The sequence below is a fragment of the Anoplophora glabripennis genome, unplaced genomic scaffold, assembly GCF_000390285.2.
Source record: "Anoplophora glabripennis isolate ALB-LARVAE unplaced genomic scaffold, Agla_2.0 scaffold692, whole genome shotgun sequence".
NCBI classification, from domain to species: domain Eukaryota; kingdom Metazoa; phylum Arthropoda; class Insecta; order Coleoptera; family Cerambycidae; genus Anoplophora; species Anoplophora glabripennis.
Window position 1 is genome coordinate 143,728 of NW_019416838.1, and position 18,031 is coordinate 161,758.

The window sequence follows — 18,031 nt, forward strand, 5'->3', positions numbered from 1 at the left end:
TACTCGCCGAATGGCTTTTTTTATCGTAAAATGGACCTTACAAACACTTTTTGTTCTTTGACAAAAATTAAAAAAATTCTTCGTTTCCGAGATATTTACAATTTACTGTGAAAAAAGTGACAAAATCGACAAACTTTCGGAATTTTTTTCTCAAGAACTACTGAACAGAGTTTAATTCTAAAAAAAAGCATAATAATCGGCAGATCTTCTACTTTAAGATATAATTTTTTGGTATAGGCCAATTAATTTATTAAAGGTCTAAAGCGAGTAAAAAAAACAATCTTTTAAAGAAAATCATTATAAACATGCGCATCAAAATGGTGGCGTCAGTGACTTGGACTAGATTATACAGGGTGTAACTAAATAAGTGTAAAACATTTAAGGGGGTGATTCCTCATCGAAAAAAAGATAGGATCTTTCATATAAAGAAACTTCATTGGAGCATCCCTTGTTAAGATACAGCCCCTNTAATTTTTTTTACAATTTTTTTGTTTATAACAATTGACATGCCGAAAAATATAAAAAAATATGTAAATTATCAGAAAAATTCACTTTATAAAATAAAAAAGTTTCATGCTGTAGGTTTTTATTTTAAAAATTTAGTCGGTTCGTGCCTTTTTTTAGGGGTGAACCGCTCGCCTAAAATATCCATTCGAGAAGGCAAAAGCATTTTAATAAATCCCCAAAAAATATCCTGTAAGAGGCTTATAGTCCAACCATTGAAGGTAAAATACGGCGTTACTATATAATTTTCCCATTTTTTATTGCAAATAACATGTACTCTCGTATTCTTTTTCAATCATATTTCAAAAATTCATATTTCTATTCCTAAAATACAGCTATAATGTATATTCATCAATGTTTCAATAGATATACGTGTTCTGATATCTACAAAAATATGTGACTGGTTTTTTACCCATAACTCGCTTAGTTTTTATGCTATCAAGCCCATCAAAAAACCGTTTTGTAGGTTTTTTCAAGGGCTATAAGATCAAATAAGTTGAATTTTCTTTCAGCCCTTATTTTTGTAAGGGTTTGAGCTGAAAAGGCTTGAACAAGTTGCTATTTACGAACATATACAAACCAAATTTACCTAATTTTTATCCTACAGAAAAAAATACAAAATTTTCAAAAAAGCAAAACCTACAATTTTGTACTCTACAAAATTTTGCGTATCATTAATAGTTTTTGAGTTATTTTGAAGAAAAGACAATTTTTTTCCAAAAATACAAAACATTATCTTTTCACTTCAAGCTCAACTTTTTTCAAAACTAAGCACTTTAAATCGGTCAAACTTCTAGCTAGAGCATATTACAAGTACATAAACAAAGTAAATTGTAAAGTGGTAACGATTATTTTCAATTGGGGTTGTAATTAGGGGGTGATTTAGACGTTTTTTGTCGCCGAAAAAAATATGGACCAACTTTATTTTCGTCATAACTCGCTTAGGTTTGATGCTAGGGACTTTTATAAAAAATAAAAATAAAGGTTTTTTCAGGCACTTTAAAAAAGGTTCTATGAGTATTCCCTGAAAAATGCATGGGTTTTTGGTTATTTGACGTTCAAACTTTCAATTTTGGCGTTTGACGAATAAGAACCAACCTTCAACAAGCTATTACTCCGCTTGTATTGGGTCTACAGACACCATAAATACACCATTCTTTTTTTTTTTTTTTTTTATAAGTTACTGCAATATCGGCAATTTCAATTTACATTTATTTTTCTAGTGCAAAAGAAATTGTAATCGTTCTGTTTTGTATTGAAATTATATTACTTAAAATGTATATTCTTTAATTAATAAAATCATAAATAAATTTCGAAAAAATGACAAATTATTTTGACATTTGTCTTACGTTTTAGAACGAAAGAGACTGTGGCGTTCTAGAATACATAAAAGTATTTTGCAGCTGGTAACAAAAAAGACTCACTTTGTCAACTAAAAATTTAACGAAAATATCGACTCTTGATGACAGTTTTCGAAAAACAATATTTGAAGTATATTTTAGCTCGAGCTTTAACCAAATTTCGACTATTAAAGTGGTTTCAGAAGAAACAATTTATAAATTCACTTAAAAGATATTTATAGTCTTCGTCGAACCGAGTCATCTGAGCACATAAATGATGCTTCTGAATCCTCTAATTCCAGAGCAACATGCTCTTGGTCGTTCTTAACAAAATTGAAATATGTATTTTCCTCTAAAAGCGGATATGTTCTGATGATTTGTTATTTTTGTTAAATATATGCTAACATTTACATATAGGTATTGGTAAACAAAATGGGTAGAATTCTCTATACCCCGGATTATAATAAAAGCTAAATTTTTTAAAGTTTTAAGTCTCTGTTTTTTACCAAAATTTCACAAGACATCTTCCTCTCCCAATAAAACAAAAAAATTTTACTCAAAAATGAAAATTTATTCAACATGTAACAAAACACAAACAATCAAACAAAGAACAGCATTATTATCTATGTACTTCTAAGTACCGGGCGAAATCGCTCGGTAAGACTCCTCGAACAGTTTTTCCTTATACTCCTCGTCCATCCTCGTGGTCTCCTTCAGTCTACTCTCGGCGTATCTCAGCATGGTCGTCTTGACCTCTTTATTGTTCATCAGGTACCTTTCGAAATCCTTCTTGTTTAACCTGTAGACCTGACTCGTCTCAAGGGCCACAATTGTGGTCGACCTCAAATGGCCTTTCAGCAACAGCGAAATCTCCCCGAAGTAGGCTCCGTCTTGGAGGTGGCAGATTTCTTTCCCCGCGTGCGAATACACTGCAACCGTTCCGCTGAAGAGGAAATACACGGCGTCCCCAAAGGTACCCGCGTGAATGATGGTGTCGTTGGGCATGAATATCTCCAGGACGAGACAGTCCACTACCTTCCTCAACTGCATGGGATTCAGGTCGGCGAACAGGGAGACGTTTTTGATCAGGGACTTGCAGACGTGGAGGTTCGCCTCGTTCCTCAGGTTCTCGGACAGCAAACTGTTGATTAGAGTCTCCTTGAAGAACCTGTTCCTGTACTTGAAGCTAAAGTATTGCAGCAGCTTGTTGCGGAGATTGAGCGGAAGCTGCTTCTGCCTCATGTACTCCTCGAGCTGGTTCAGCATCTCCTCGTACTTTATCTCCATGAGCCTGGAGTTGAGGATCGCCACCGCCAGGATGATCCAGATGAAGGCGATAAGAATCTTACCCAAGAGGTAAGTGAATAAGGATAGTAGATACTCTTCGGTCAAGGTTACACTGTATATGTTCAGGCGGATACCAAGTATATACGCCGAGCTCTTGAATATGCAATGCACGTATTGACGTATGGGAGATTTGGTGTCTAGCTTAGCTTTTACGTACCAAATCGTTTCTCGGCCTGGCACATTGAAGGTCATCCTGACAAGACTCGGTAGGAAAAACTGCAGGCAACCCATTAAATTAATTATCATGAGGGAAGCCACAGAAGAACTGAACAAGAACAGTTTTCCTCTGGACTTCACGCGTAAAAATTCAGCCGATCGATGAACGTACATGACAAAACTAGGGAGTCTCACCAACTTGAAAAAGCTCATTGTTGCCACCACCCCGATGATCTTCAGTCGCTTCTCCGATGCAGGTAAATAATACATCGACGCTTTTGGGATGGAAGAAATCACGTCGAAGAAGAAGTGGGGACCGAACAAATAATGCTTGGCAATGTACCACGGCCGTAGTTCGACTAACCTGTTCTTGGGAAGCTCGAAACCGGTGACGAAATTGATGAAGATGTCGACCCAGCACAACACGTCCGTGATAAAGGTGTAGTACTTGAACATAGGTACGGTTTCGGTTAGTTGGTCGCTGAAGAAGGCGGCGTCGAACGGCTTGGTGAAGATCACGAAGAAGTACAGGAAAACCAGGTACACCTCGTACCAACCCCTGAACTTGCTGAACGGATGGATGGCGTACTTGTTGGTCCTCAGGTGTCGGTAGCTCTCCTCCCTGACGGAGACGTCGCTTCTGAAGTAGCTCAATCGGAGCGGGTTGCTGGCGGATATCAGTCTGAGCCTCTGGTGCCACTTCAGTCCGCTTAGTATCGGGTCTTGCAGGTTCACTGTGCACTTGTGCTTAATCATTTTACTCGATTACTTACTGACAGACTATAATGAAATCTTTATTGTTAGGCGTTTCTTGGCAACGACGTGGCTCGGATTTTTCAGACGCCGCCGTTACTTGTTGAAGGAAAACGCGCTGGTTCGACATTGACAGCTGTCAAACAATACGTACAATATTTTCTGTGCTTAATTCGACAATAATAGAACTACATCAGAATATTGATCGTTCATCAATTTATGGGAAAAATATAACTTATTCGTTATTGATATTTATGTTGAAAGTGCAGTTCTACAAAGTAGGTACTTACAACAATTTATTAAATGTTGTCCGGTCAATTTAGGAATCATAATATTTGAGTTATCAATAAGATTGGGTTCGTTTTTGGAAGTTTCAGCTTGGTTGTGTTTACTTTCTACATTATGAATTTTATTTGCTGTGTTCACGCAATGTAATGTTTTTAAATAATATGAACAATTTGCGATGGGCGATATTTCTTGGTTGTAAGGCAAAGTATTTTTTATATAATTCTAAATTAATTTTGTCAACAACGATAAACGTTTTCTGCGTATTTGTTTTTATATAAGGAATATTTATTGTTAGTATATCTTTCTAATCTTCCACATCCTCTACGGTTTTTTTTAATTACTAACCTAACCTACAAAGAATTAAATTATTGTCAAAATGCCATCGATAATATACCGCAACGAATAAATCAAAGTCCTACAATGTCCGTATCAAAATTGTCTGTGCTCAAACAAATATTTTTTTTTATTAAATTCGTGCAAATATTCTCAAATTTAGTTTCTGTCCCTAAAATATTTTAACTTTGAAATTTTTATTTCAATTTTAGATTAGATTGAAGTATAGTTAATAACCTAAAATTTTCATTTTGGGCTTTTCAGTTGCAACATGTGACAAAACTTTAAAAAAACAACTGCAGTGACACCCAAACAAGGCAACTGTTGTGCAGGAACACGGTCCGTAAAGAGACGGTCGCCGCATAAGTCAATCAACCAATAAAAAACAAATAAGTCACCAAATTCCTCAGTCTATCTTCGTTCAACCGTCATCTCTTTCTGACTCGTTGCATATCCCATAAGAAAATAAGAGGCAAATTTAAAATTGTCACTTTTCTTGTACCACGCTCCTTTTAACATAAAATAATAAATTTAATCAGTTATGATTATGGTTAATTAACAGGTATTTTGAGTCTAAAATGTTACCTTTATATAGAAAACTGAACCTCTACATTGGAATTTGGAAATAAAAGGATGAAATGTGAAATAATTTGTTGGACTTGTCATTTTTTACTAATAAATAAATCATGGTTTCACATATCAGGTTTATATCCCCTACAACTGGTCGTTTGTGTAGCGATGTCAAGAATATACAAGAACAGCAACGGCAAAATGTGTACGAAAATATGCACAAGAGAGTAAATTTGTGGATAGCTAGTCATTTTGAACATAATATGTACCTAATGTTTTCTCGCAGATATGGCAATATGGGTTACTAATTTATGAATTTGAATTTGCACTGAAGAGCAATGGTTTGTAAGTTAATTAACTTTGTCGTAATGTTATTTTAACTATAATAAAAAGTAAACTGTTTATGTTTATTTTACTCTGTATTTAAATAAAAATAAGTACGTAATATTAAATTATTATGTATTAAGTTTAATATCGAGAGTTCATGTCAATCAATTTTAAAAACAATTTTATTTAACTACACCCCTTCGTTTTTTTTTTCACTTAACATCAATTCTAAGTGGCTTATAATTTAGAATAGTTATTTTTTTGGAACGTAACAATTTTTTTTAAACCAATTTTACTCCTCAAGTATGTCAGAGAAGAATCTGACCAACTTGGTGTTATATTCAAGTTTTGAATTATAGAGGGTGTTTTGGAAGAAAGTGCCACAAATTTAGGTATTAACAAAACGTAAAAAATAGACCATAGGTCTATCGTCTTTTGTTTTTGACACAGAGGTCGTCAAAAAACTAATTTTTTTAAATCAAATTTGGTGGTACCTTTTCCCAAAGCACCCTGTCGATTATTACTCTGTGTAGGAACTATTTCGTACTATAGAGGGGACTTTTTTCTATAGTCCTTTGCCGTTTTATTTCAGCAACTAAGAAAATCGCAATGCGCGCTAATCCCCTCTCGATGGTCGGAAGATCTTACTGTCGTCTCCTAGACCAGCCACGAACCACTACTCGGTCAAGTCTCTGCGCATCTTTCTGCAGAAGGTTAACATCGTTGTACCAGCGCAACGCTCGTTGAACATCGCCAAAGGATAGGAATAGAAACATGGTCGCGTAATTCCGTTTTCTTACCTGTTAAATCGCGGGCTCTTTACGATAAGTTCGCAATGCCGTCACAGTGCGAAGTGGTGCGGTGTTGCCAAGCTGTAATTTTTTTCAGGACATTTAAAACAATTAATTTCTGATGATGGTTCCAGTTTATTGAAATTGTGGCCCGGCGCAANTCCTATAATAATAATTTTCACAATTGTGATGAAAATTGCGATAAAAATATTAAGTACATTTCCAGTATAATTATACAGCTAACAACAATGATACAATTAGACTGTGAATAGACCAGGCTTCATCTAGAAATGTAAATAAATAAGTCCCCTTTATTTAAATGTCCTTGGACTTGTCATTTTTTACTAATAAATAAATCATGGTTTCACATATCAGGTTTATATCCCCTACAACTGGTCGTTTGTGTAGCGATGTCAAGAATATACAAGAACAGCAACGGCAAAATGTGTACGAAAATATGCACAAGAGAGTAAATTTGTGGATAGCTAGTCATTTTGAACATAATATGTACCTAATGTTTTCTCGCAGATATGGCAATATGGGTTACTAATTTATGAATTTGAATTTGCACTGAAGAGCAATGGTTTGTAAGTTAATTAACTTTGTCGTAATGTTATTTTAACTATAATAAAAAGTAAACTGTTTATGTTTATTTTACTCTGTATTTAAATAAAAATAAGTACGTAATATTAAATTATTATGTATTAAGTTTAATATCGAGAGTTCATGTCAATCAATTTTAAAAACAATTTTATTTAACTACACCCCTTCGTTTTTTTTTTCACTTAACATCAATTCTAAGTGGCTTATAATTTAGAATAGTTATTTTTTTGGAACGTAACAATTTTTTTAAACCAATTTTACTCCTCAAGTATGTCAGAGAAGAATCTGACCAACTTGGTGTTATATTCAAGTTTTGAATTACAGAGGGTGTTTTGGAAGAAAGTGCCACAAATTTAGGTATTAACAAAACGTAAAAAATAGACCATAGGTCTATCGTCTTTTGTTTTTGATACAGGTCGTCAAAAAACTATTTTTTTTAATCATATTTGGTGGTACCTTTTCCCAAAGCACCCTGTCGATTATTACTCTGTGTAGGAACTATTTCGTACTATAGAGGGGACTTTTTTCTATAGTCCTTTGCCGTTTTATTTCAGCAACTAAGAAAATCGCAATGCGCGCTAATCCCCTCTCGATGGTCGGAAGATCTTACTGTCGTCTCCTAGACCAGCCACAAACCACTACTCGGTCAAGTCTCTGCGCATCTTTCTGCAGAAGGTTAACATCGTTGTACCAGCGCAACGCTCGTTGAACATCGCCAAAGGATAGGAATAGAAACATGGTCGCGTAATTCCGTTTTCTTACCTGTTAAATCGCGGGCTCTTTACGATAAGTTCGCAATGCCGTCACAGTGCGAAGTGGTGCGGTGTTGCCAAGCTGTAATTTTTTTCAGGACATTTAAAACAATTAATTTCTGATGATGGTTCCAGTTTATTGAAATTGTGGCCCGGCGCAACAGTTTTAAATGATTTAGGAAACAGTCGAAAAAGTAATTTTGATTTAGAATTATGCAGTGTGATTATTGCAGCTTATATTTTCTAAAGTTATTCAAAGTATGCGCGACTTTCTTTTCCTAATCGCTGGATAGGCCGCGGCTGCCTAGTTAGATGTTCCCCCCCGGTCCCCGGACCTCACCCCTTTAGACTTCTTTTTGTGGGGATATGTATTGCCGAAGCTTGTAGTACGATTCGAGAGCGAATTGGATACGTCGCGCTGCAGCTTGTGTGCAAGCAAATGGTGGGTACATCGAACATCTTCTATGAAAATCAGCAGTTCTCAAATGGTGGCTCCTTGCAATTTTGAGGTAAGTCAGATTTTAAAAGTTTAAAGAGTTTAAAGGGCTCGAAACGGGTGGTTCTCTCATTCATATGATAACTTAAAATGGCGATATCTCGATTATTATTAAATTTAGAGGAATAAAAAAATCTTCAGCAAAAGTAAAGCTAAATTTTTTTACTCTTGTATTTTTTTCGTACACCCTTTAATTTTTAAGTTACAGCGAAATCATGCTTTGTAAGTGAGCCAAAGACCCAGAACATATTCTTAGAACATAAATGAAGAAATCTGTAAATGGGTTGCATTTAATTTTAATTCTGTCGCCAAAGGCACTGATTTGTTTATTACTTTTTTCTTAAAAAAAAAAAATAAAACTATCATGTTATTTCGATCATATTTCCGTTAATTTTGATTTTAAAGACTTTTAAAATAGCTCATTTTAAAGGTTTTCAAAGTACTTTAAAAAAGGTTCAAATAGTTTTTTCCTAATATTTATGGTTTTGGCGTTACTTACCGTTAACTGGTTCCAATTTAGTTTTTAGCTAACATATAATATTGTTTAAAAATCCATAACTCGGTTTATATTGCAATTAGAGAAAAACAAAATACTGCCATTAGATTTGTTTTTTTATTAACTTTCTTTTTGTTCATTACAACTTTTTCGTTAAATCCACTGGTTTCAGAGTTATTTGCAAAAAACTGTCCGAAAACAAGCACTTTTTTTAGTAAAAAATCAACATTTTAAATGACGAATTACTCGGAAAGTATCGGATTATCCAAAAAACTTTATATAACATTTATTACTTAAAATTGACTCCTCTATCGATTCTTGTGGTTATTTTGGGCGTAAAAATTTCCACCCCCAAGAAGGGGTGGAAACCACCCCCAGGGTAAAAGCACTCTTCGGCACTATATAAGTTTTGTTCCTTGAGGCATTCCCCACATTCAGTCAAAATTTCACGTCAATCGGTTCAGTTATAAAGAATTCGGAGGTAAAAACCCTGAGTAACTGGACTAATAAGTTTATTTCTTTAAATTCGATTAATCATCTGGAAATAACAGTTTTTAAGTGTATTACCGAACACTAATTTTTCCACACTGCCAAATTTTCATTTTAATATGGCGTTAAAAATAAATAAACGAAAATAAAATACAAAACCCAGCATTCAGTACAACTAATGACACCAATAGGTGTTTGTTCATATAAATACAAAGTTTAATTATTATTTATTTGTATAACAGCACTAGACCTACGTCAACTAACCAGGCCTTGTAGGTAATTAAGTTAACATTTTTATTTTATTTATAATTACAGGTTAAACTAGTATTAATTTGTCGTTCTGAGACAATTCGAACAAAGTGACAAGTTATAAGTCGGTTGTTTTTTCTCAGTTTTAAAAACATGTTTGACAAACTCCCTAAAGCATGCAAATATTTTTTCACTGGAGACGACTCCAATTATTATTATCACTTAAATAGGTGTTATCGGTCAGTGCATATATTTTGTTTAGCATACTTTGGTAATTATTATGAGTATGTATAAACAATTATTATAGAAAAAAAAATACAACGAAAAGTGCCTAGCACTAATTGTGCTGGATATTGCAGCGATAATAGATAAGGATTTTCCCTACAAATTAAGTAAATATGGCTGGTACATACAGGGTGATTCATTAATAACGGGGCAGAAAACAACCTTGAAAAACTGTACTTATAATATTTTCCAAGAATTTTTCGCAATTTTCTTTTCTCTAATTGACTTTTGTTATTTAAAAATGAATTGACCGTTATTTGGCTCCAAAACATTAATTTTCACATAATCTGTACTTAATTTAAAAAAATATACGGGAAAATTATTGCGAAAATCGAAATTTTTATAGGAGCAATTTTGTAGAAAATTTAATTTTGAACAACATTCGAATATCTCCTAAAACAAAGTTGCTTTTTCTTTAATGGGACACCCTGTAAGGCAGTATGTACCAGGCTCGGTCGTTACACAGCAACTCGTCATTGAAATATTTGATAAAACTTGTTCCCATATTTATTTAGCCATACACATATACAGGTCTGGTCGCCCAGTTGAAGAATGCACGCGCGGGTAAACGCGGCACAAACACAGCCGGGCTAGGCGACTCGCCATAAATTTCAGTTGTCGACAAATTGCCTAGCAGTGCACTGCAGCAATGCGGAATTTGGTGTGATTCAGGTAATTTTAATTTATTATAGGCACCTTTTATTAATCATTCGTATTACAATTGCGAAAAGGAGAAATAAGAGGGATATATTGTTACTAATATTGTTACAACATGGCAGTTTGGAGACCTTCTGAAATGGAACAAAACGAAATACTATCAGACAATATTGAATTAGTAGAACCGGTTGTTGATGAAACAGATTTAGAATTTAAAAATAAAGATTTGCATGTTCAATGTCGGCATTTCATTTTAAATATTTACTATTGTTTAAAAAAGGAAGAAAATGAAAAATCAGATGATGAAATTATAAATAGAATTCACATATTAACTAAAATGTCAGTGACTACAATTTTTCGTGCTTTCGTGCGAAAACAAAAATTTAAAAATATCGATGATATGACGAGACATAATTCGGTGGACAATTTATAATTTATACAGGGTGTCTCACGGTGACGGCCCCTTACAATTATTTCACAGACTACTTCGATTTGAATTTTGAAAATTTGGGATACCGGGTTTTTGGGCATGCCCTTCTCAACTAAAATAATGGCATCCACGTACCAATATTGCAATTTTGGATTCTACGTGTTATTTTAGGTGAACTTTAATGAAGTTTCCCTGTTCCTAAAATTAACCATATTCGAGATATTTTTTTTTTTTTCAAAAAAATGGAGGAACAGTGACTAACTTCAGACCATGTATATTTTAAAGTAAGAAAGATAAAGCAACAATATTTATATGGGGATAGCTAGACCCCTAAGCTTTCCATTCATACTTTCAAAGTGGCTTAATTGCATACAGGGTGCTAGAAATTTAATGCCGAGTTTAGTTAACTTCAAACCTTCGGTTTTTTTTAAATGGAACACCCTGTATGTTTTTCTATATTCTGAAACACAATTTTATTCTCTTTCGAACGGTATCAGGGTTCCCTATNATTTAATAAATATGTAGTATACAATTTCTGATTTTCTAAATATTTTATAACGCCTAAAAACGTATGTACCGTGGAATTTTCGTGAATTATCACGTAAATTTCCGATCCATATCCGACACGCCACTGCGTCATGGATAATGTATCTATGTTTATGAATGACATATCTATGTTCAAGGTTAAAGACACAAATTGTCCGCTCTCTGTCGATGAGTATGCGGGTGCGGGCTGTGTCCGGGCTCGCCCGACTTGGGCTAGATATTCTAAATTAGTGAACGACTTACGTTTCCGATTACTGTCTAGTCTAGTCCTAGGTGCGTATAAGCATGCAAGGTATGGTTGGGGTACGGCGTTGTTTAATTCAGCGGCCACGGGCTAGGTAGGGGGAGTTTCAAAGGAGGTAACGTATTATAGATTTAATTTTATAAGAATTGTCAAATCACTGTATAATATATACACAAATTTTTGTTTATTCTGCAAATTTCAGGGTGGGCGCTGGCCACCCTGCCCACTCCGACGAGCCGCCACTGAATTCTGACAAGTGTTTTAGCTAATATTGACCTATAGGAAGAGATTCTACCACTTTCTGGTGTGAGAATCGTGAGATTCGTTGAAGTTTTTTATTTATTAACAATGAAGTGCAAAAAATGCAAATTTTCGCAATTTTTCGACCGTTTCGGCGTTTCCATACAAATCAGCGAGTCTGTATTAAAAAAAAACGATAAACACCCCCGTGGAGGAAACGTTAATACGCCTCCCGAACCTCTCGTAACTGGTCGACCGTCTTGCAGACTTGAAGCGGAAAGCGATCGCTGCTGGCGTTGTGTTCTCAGTTCTCAGTTGGCGTGTAACTTCCACTGGTGGTTGTCGTCGTCAAGCGTCGATCATACGTCAATTAAGAGTTGGGGCAAAATTAAGAACCGCCGCTCCAGTCGGTGACATGAGTGCGGTGTGTCCTAAGATGGGGTGTTTCGTTTACATTTACAAGTAAGGGTGTCGTGTGATTTCTTCGACTAGTGAGCAGCTGCTGCCAGGATTTCTTTATTTCTTTAGAGGTAAAGTAATGAAAGTCGGTACGCATGGTACATTCACGTTATCGGCAGACTGATTGCTGTAACTTTATTTATTAATCTGGCGATCTTGAGAGATGTTAAAAAAATATCTATGTTTAAGTGCGTTGGTACGTAATACATTTCTCTAATTAGGGCTGCAAAAGAAAAGCAAACTGGTTTTATTTATTAGATTAATATGTTGTAGTTTTTTTAAGGCGTTATCTTTGTTATATTAATTATTTCACTTAATCATTTTCGTTTTGTTGTGCTTTTGAAACAAATAGAGGTATTTTGATAACAGAAAATTGTTTTTCCAAGTGTAACGTGATCTAAGACCACCACAGCTAATCGTAAACTACCCGTTGAAAAATGAAACAAACAAGACAAACCGGAAAAAAATAGCACCATTTTGTATAAAATGATTCTTCTTAAAGGCCATAACTTTCCTAATAGCAACAACTATTTTCACGTAAAATTTGAACAGAAATTAGCCAAGTGGGTGGCAGGTCTGAACTTTTTAAAAAAGTCGTTGGAAGTGAGTTGCCAATGACCAAGAGGTAGGTCGAAAATAATATAAACAATGAAAATATAAGGTTGCGCCAAGAAAAAAAGTTGTACTATTTGCAGAAAAAATTAAGAACTGCAAAAATACTCAAAAATGACGTGTTTTTCTAATATTTTCCAATATAACTTCTTAAATATGTAGTTTACAGAAAAAACTATTACTGATGAAATTGTTATGAAATTTGCTATATTGATTGATATTCATTGAATTTTCATATAAAAAGCACACCTGCGATAATATTTATAAAAGCACATATGAAAAGTTCTTAAAAAACCTACAAAATTCAATCTTTTGTTGTTACATTATGCATAGTTTTGCAGCTAAAAGCTTGTTGACTTTGACACTCGATATCTCGGAACTTATCCGACCGATTTGAACGTTTTTTTTCAAGTAAAGCGTCTCCGAGAACTGGTTTTTAGTACTTTAGTATATTTTTCAACCTGCAAAACTGCTTCAAAAAAGTATTTGTTTATAAAGTCAACATTTTTCGATCTTTTAAAATCGCTCCAAAAATTATTTTAAAAAAGAAAGTTATTACAACGATTCTATATTATAGTTAAGCGGTCCAAGTAGGTATGTGTAAAAAAATGAGCGTCAATTAAAATGCCTAACTTTAACCCTAGTTCTGACGTAAAAAAATAACGACATTTCGCGCTGAAATTTAGTAACAAATTGTCTTATACCAAAACTATCGGACCGATTTGGATCGGGTTTTGGGATTTCGTTTTGTAATCCTTTACTTACATCTACATTTATAATAGAATTGGACAATTTCTTACCTATCAGTTGAACGCTTCAAAATTACCTCGATTTTTCATCACTTTCTTACGCTGTTTTGGTTATCTAGCAACAAAAATATGATATGCGCAGCTATCAAAACAATTCTATCTTATAGAAAATTTCATAACAAACAATTTCATCAGTAATAGTTTTTTCTGTAAACTGCATATTTAGGAAATTATATTAGAAAATGTGAGGAAAAACAGGTAATTTTTGAGTATTTTTGCAGTTTTTAATTTTTTCTGCAAATAGCACAACTTTTTTTCTTGGCGCAACCTTATATTTTCATTGTATATATTATTTTCGACCGATTTTTACTAATATCTAAGTTACGTCAAGCAACAGCCGTGCCAATGTGTAATTCTCCTGGACTACATTAGATTATTTCAAAGACTACAAGCTTCTGTTTGAATTTTGAAAATTTGGGACTTGGGGGTGCTCTCTTTAAATAAAATAATGACGTTGTAGCAGTTCCGGTTATACCGGAAGTCGCTATCTACTAAATGGAATACCCTGTATATTGTTGCATTATCGACAAGATTTATTAAAAATAAGTCAAAAATGTTAAAGCTTCTGTGTACCTAAATCTAAAGGTTTCGAGATAATCGACATTTTATAAAAATTTTGACAGATGCAAGCGTTTCGAAAATTCTTTATATCTTTCTTCGTTCTGGAAGCTTTCATTTGCTTTCCGGGAACGCACAAAGAACATACAGCCTATATATGAATTTCATAAGGAATTTTTTTTTAAATAACGCTGTAAGGTATGAAGATATCAAATTTGGTGGCCATCGGTATGAAATTTTGGCACGTTTTTAAAAAGTATCTACCTACCACTTGTTTTTTCATTTATACAGAGCGTTATAAAAATCATTTTACTACCGAGTCTTTGGGTGAAATAACGAGTATTTTTTTTTACCAATTTTAATTTAGGCGCTTGTTTTTCAAGATACAGGGTGTCAAAATTATAATTTAAAAAAATATGTTCGTTAATAACTTGTTTTTTTTTGAGATTCTGCACAGGATTTTATCTTATGCCGGTATATCTATAATTTTGGTTTAAAAAAATATAAGCTTGATTCTTGATTGGAGAAAAAGCGAGAGAAAAAGAGTCATAGTACCCATTAATCCCCCCAAAGTTTGCCTACGTACGCCTGTGGTTCAGTGGATATGTTTTTTAAATCGGGCATTTCCTTCTTTTACTTTTTCCACTTTGCAAAATTTTTATTTGGGACTTGGTTTACGAGATATTGCCAATTTATTGGATATACCTACCCAGGTTTTTTTTTCGAAACTTGGCTTGGTATTTTTAAATAAAATTGTGTATTCTGAAGTATTAACTAATTTTGGCAACAGTTTGGTTAATTTGGTTTTAGACATTTGGATAATTTAATACTAATTAGCGTCATTCCAATGTTGCAATTCAAAAAACAAAACAAACATAAAATGTGTCTACGCAAAGTAAGTCTGTGTAAAATATCAACTTAATATTTCGATAAACAACATTTTGTAAAAAAAAACTTCAAAATAAAAAGACGCAAGAAAAATGACAGTATTACCTCTCAAGAAAAATGTGACTTAAGTTGCTTTTTTCGTAACACTCTGTAGAATATTTACTCTCGTTTTCATTCATTTCAGTTGCAACATATCAAACTATTAGATTTTCAACCAGTTTCTGTTTGTATTTGTAACTTTTTTAATTCTAATGTGATTGTTCATAAATTAAACACAATCGACATAAATGAATATTAAATGAATATGCTGGTATACTGATTAAAGTCGACAATAGTGTCAAAGACGAATGTTTTTACATTATAGGGGTACCGATTTGGGACAATCGATGAACAAGATACTATCGAGTATCAAGGAAAGTATGTTCCAGAGTATGTTGACTTTTATAGACGGCGAATTTGCTTTTTTTAGTTGGAAAAGTAACACAACATAGTCAGTTAAATATACCTAATTAATATGAAGGTTGTATATTTAAAAAGAACTAAAAAAATCCAAACAAAGTTCACTTGCGATACAAATTGCGATTGACGTTTGCTTTGGAAGTACGTCAAACTTTAACATCCTGTATCTTGGCCAAATATTTTACATCTTGTGTAGTAGCAAATTTGGAGCCGCTTGAAATGGGTCTGTGGGTTTTCCTGGTGACCTGATTTCGGATATTTTTACGAAATGTTGGCTAAGATGTAGCATGAGAGATAAACCAGAAGTCTACTTTTGAAATATAGCCAAATAGTCCACTAATACGTACACAAGTGTGTAATTCATGAAAGAAAAAAATATCTTCCAATTTATTCGAGAAAACATATTTTATAATTTTTTTAGATTCAAAATAAGCTTCTTACCACACAGTTAAACAAATCTAGAACAACTGAAGTATAGGTTTCACAAAAAAAATAATGTAGGAATTATTTGTTCAAAATTTATTTTTTTATTTATACTCTACAGGAAATTAAAAAATTATTTTCAGTTTTTTTTTCCGAATTATTGTCTTCAAATTTATATTTGAACTAAAAAATTGAATGTTCCTAAATATACTATAATAAATTTTAAAGCATGATAAATGTTCGGTCGCTACCACTGGGCGCAGGCGTGGTCCGATCGGAGTGATTTCGATGTCGTGTGGAAGTGGTTTGGGTTTTCTACTATTTCGAGGATACAATAGGGAGGAAAATGGTGAACCCTTACATTTTTGTAAAATTGCTGAAGTACGTTATAAGTGAGCTTAGCGCGAAAATTAAGTTTTCTAAAGCACATCTGGTGGGGGGTGATTTTGTGTGTAGCGGCAACAAATCAATATTCAATTTCTTCATTAAAATCATTCATTTTGTTATAAGTTAAACTTGAAAGGTGACAACAATTATTATAAACAAACCGATATGTGACAGATAGCAGTATGCAAAATTGTTTCTCCAGCGCCTTCTATTTGATATGATTTAGAAAGCGGGCACCGTAAACTAAAGACAAAGGCTGAAAGTTCTCTCATTTTTTTTTCAAAAAAAAAATCAAAACGTGCAAAAAAATGTATACAATCCCATTAAAAAAAATATCGATGTCGTCACCGGGGCCTTCATAATCAAACAAACTGTATATTCCATAAGTGACTCGAACATATTTTATATTACTATAATGTTTGTACCGTTTGACCCATAGATCAGCTGTTATCTTAAGATTATGTTTATCGGGTCTACATTCTTTTAACGTTTCATTCCAAACGCATTTATGGGGAGACCTTATTGCAGACTCGTCAGTTTACTCGTTGTTATTGTAAAATAACTTAAACTGAGATAGAGGCACTTTACATTTCTTGAATAATCTTTTAAAGTATAGGCTGTTTGAAAAGTGGCGCTGTAGGAACTGCAGAGACAAGTGTGTCAACTTTTTAAACACCTCACAAAACGAAAAGTCAATTGGACCGAGATCTGGTGATCTTGGAGGCCATTTACATTTTATGACTGAAAGAAATTTGGTATTCAAGTTAAATAATATAAAAGTAAAATCGTCGCGATAACTGTCATACTTCTGGGTATTATGTGACGACGACGAATTCTCACACATTTCTAACTATTCAGTAGGACCAGCACAAAATCAATTTAATACGGAGGCAATTAAACGATCGCGTTGTTCGTGGAAATCGAGCTAATGTAATATTTATTCTACCACGCCCAATTTTCGTGGGGATCGCTGCTAGACGGCGAGTAACGGGAGTCTCTCGCGTTTTTTACATTTTTTTAAGGCGACCATAACAGAAGATGCTTTGAATCGAACAGTTCCGTGGCGTCAACCTCGATAGGAACGTTCTTGGAATTGGAAATTAATTTGAAAGGCATTGGAGAGGTAGAAAAATATATAACTTGTCGGGCAAACCAAGTATAGTCCAGGGGAACGAAGAGAAAAATAGGGTAAAACCTCCGAACACTTTCGGGTAGATCCGATTTTTATGAAAATATGGAACTTAGCTTATATTCACCCTGTAGATGAAAAGTTATAACGAGCGTTCAAATAAAAACGTGGTCGAAGTTGGCTCAGACACATTGGACGTAGGGAGTAGCTTATAGCGACCAACCTAACCTTATTTCTCAACGAGCTGTATAGCAGCTGTCAGTTTCAATAACGTTAATGACTATATAACTTTATTTTAAAGAATAATCGTGATAACAATAACAAACAATTAAAGGAGCTGCGGAAAGTGTCCCCCTCCTTGTTATAACAATAAATTAAAGCAGCTGCTGAAAGTGTCCCCCTCCTTGTTCC

General features: G+C 33.9%; 1 protein-coding gene across 1 annotated transcript; it reads right to left on the reverse strand.

Moving 5' to 3' along the window:
• Window positions 1–2,477: 2,477 nt before the first annotated feature.
• Window positions 2,478–4,103, reverse strand: LOC108910245 (potassium/sodium hyperpolarization-activated cyclic nucleotide-gated channel 3-like). The gene has a single exon (XM_018714802.1). The coding sequence runs from the start codon at window positions 4,101–4,103 to the stop codon at window positions 2,478–2,480; it is 1,626 nt and encodes a 541-aa protein (XP_018570318.1).
• Window positions 4,104–18,031: the final 13,928 nt, after the last annotated feature.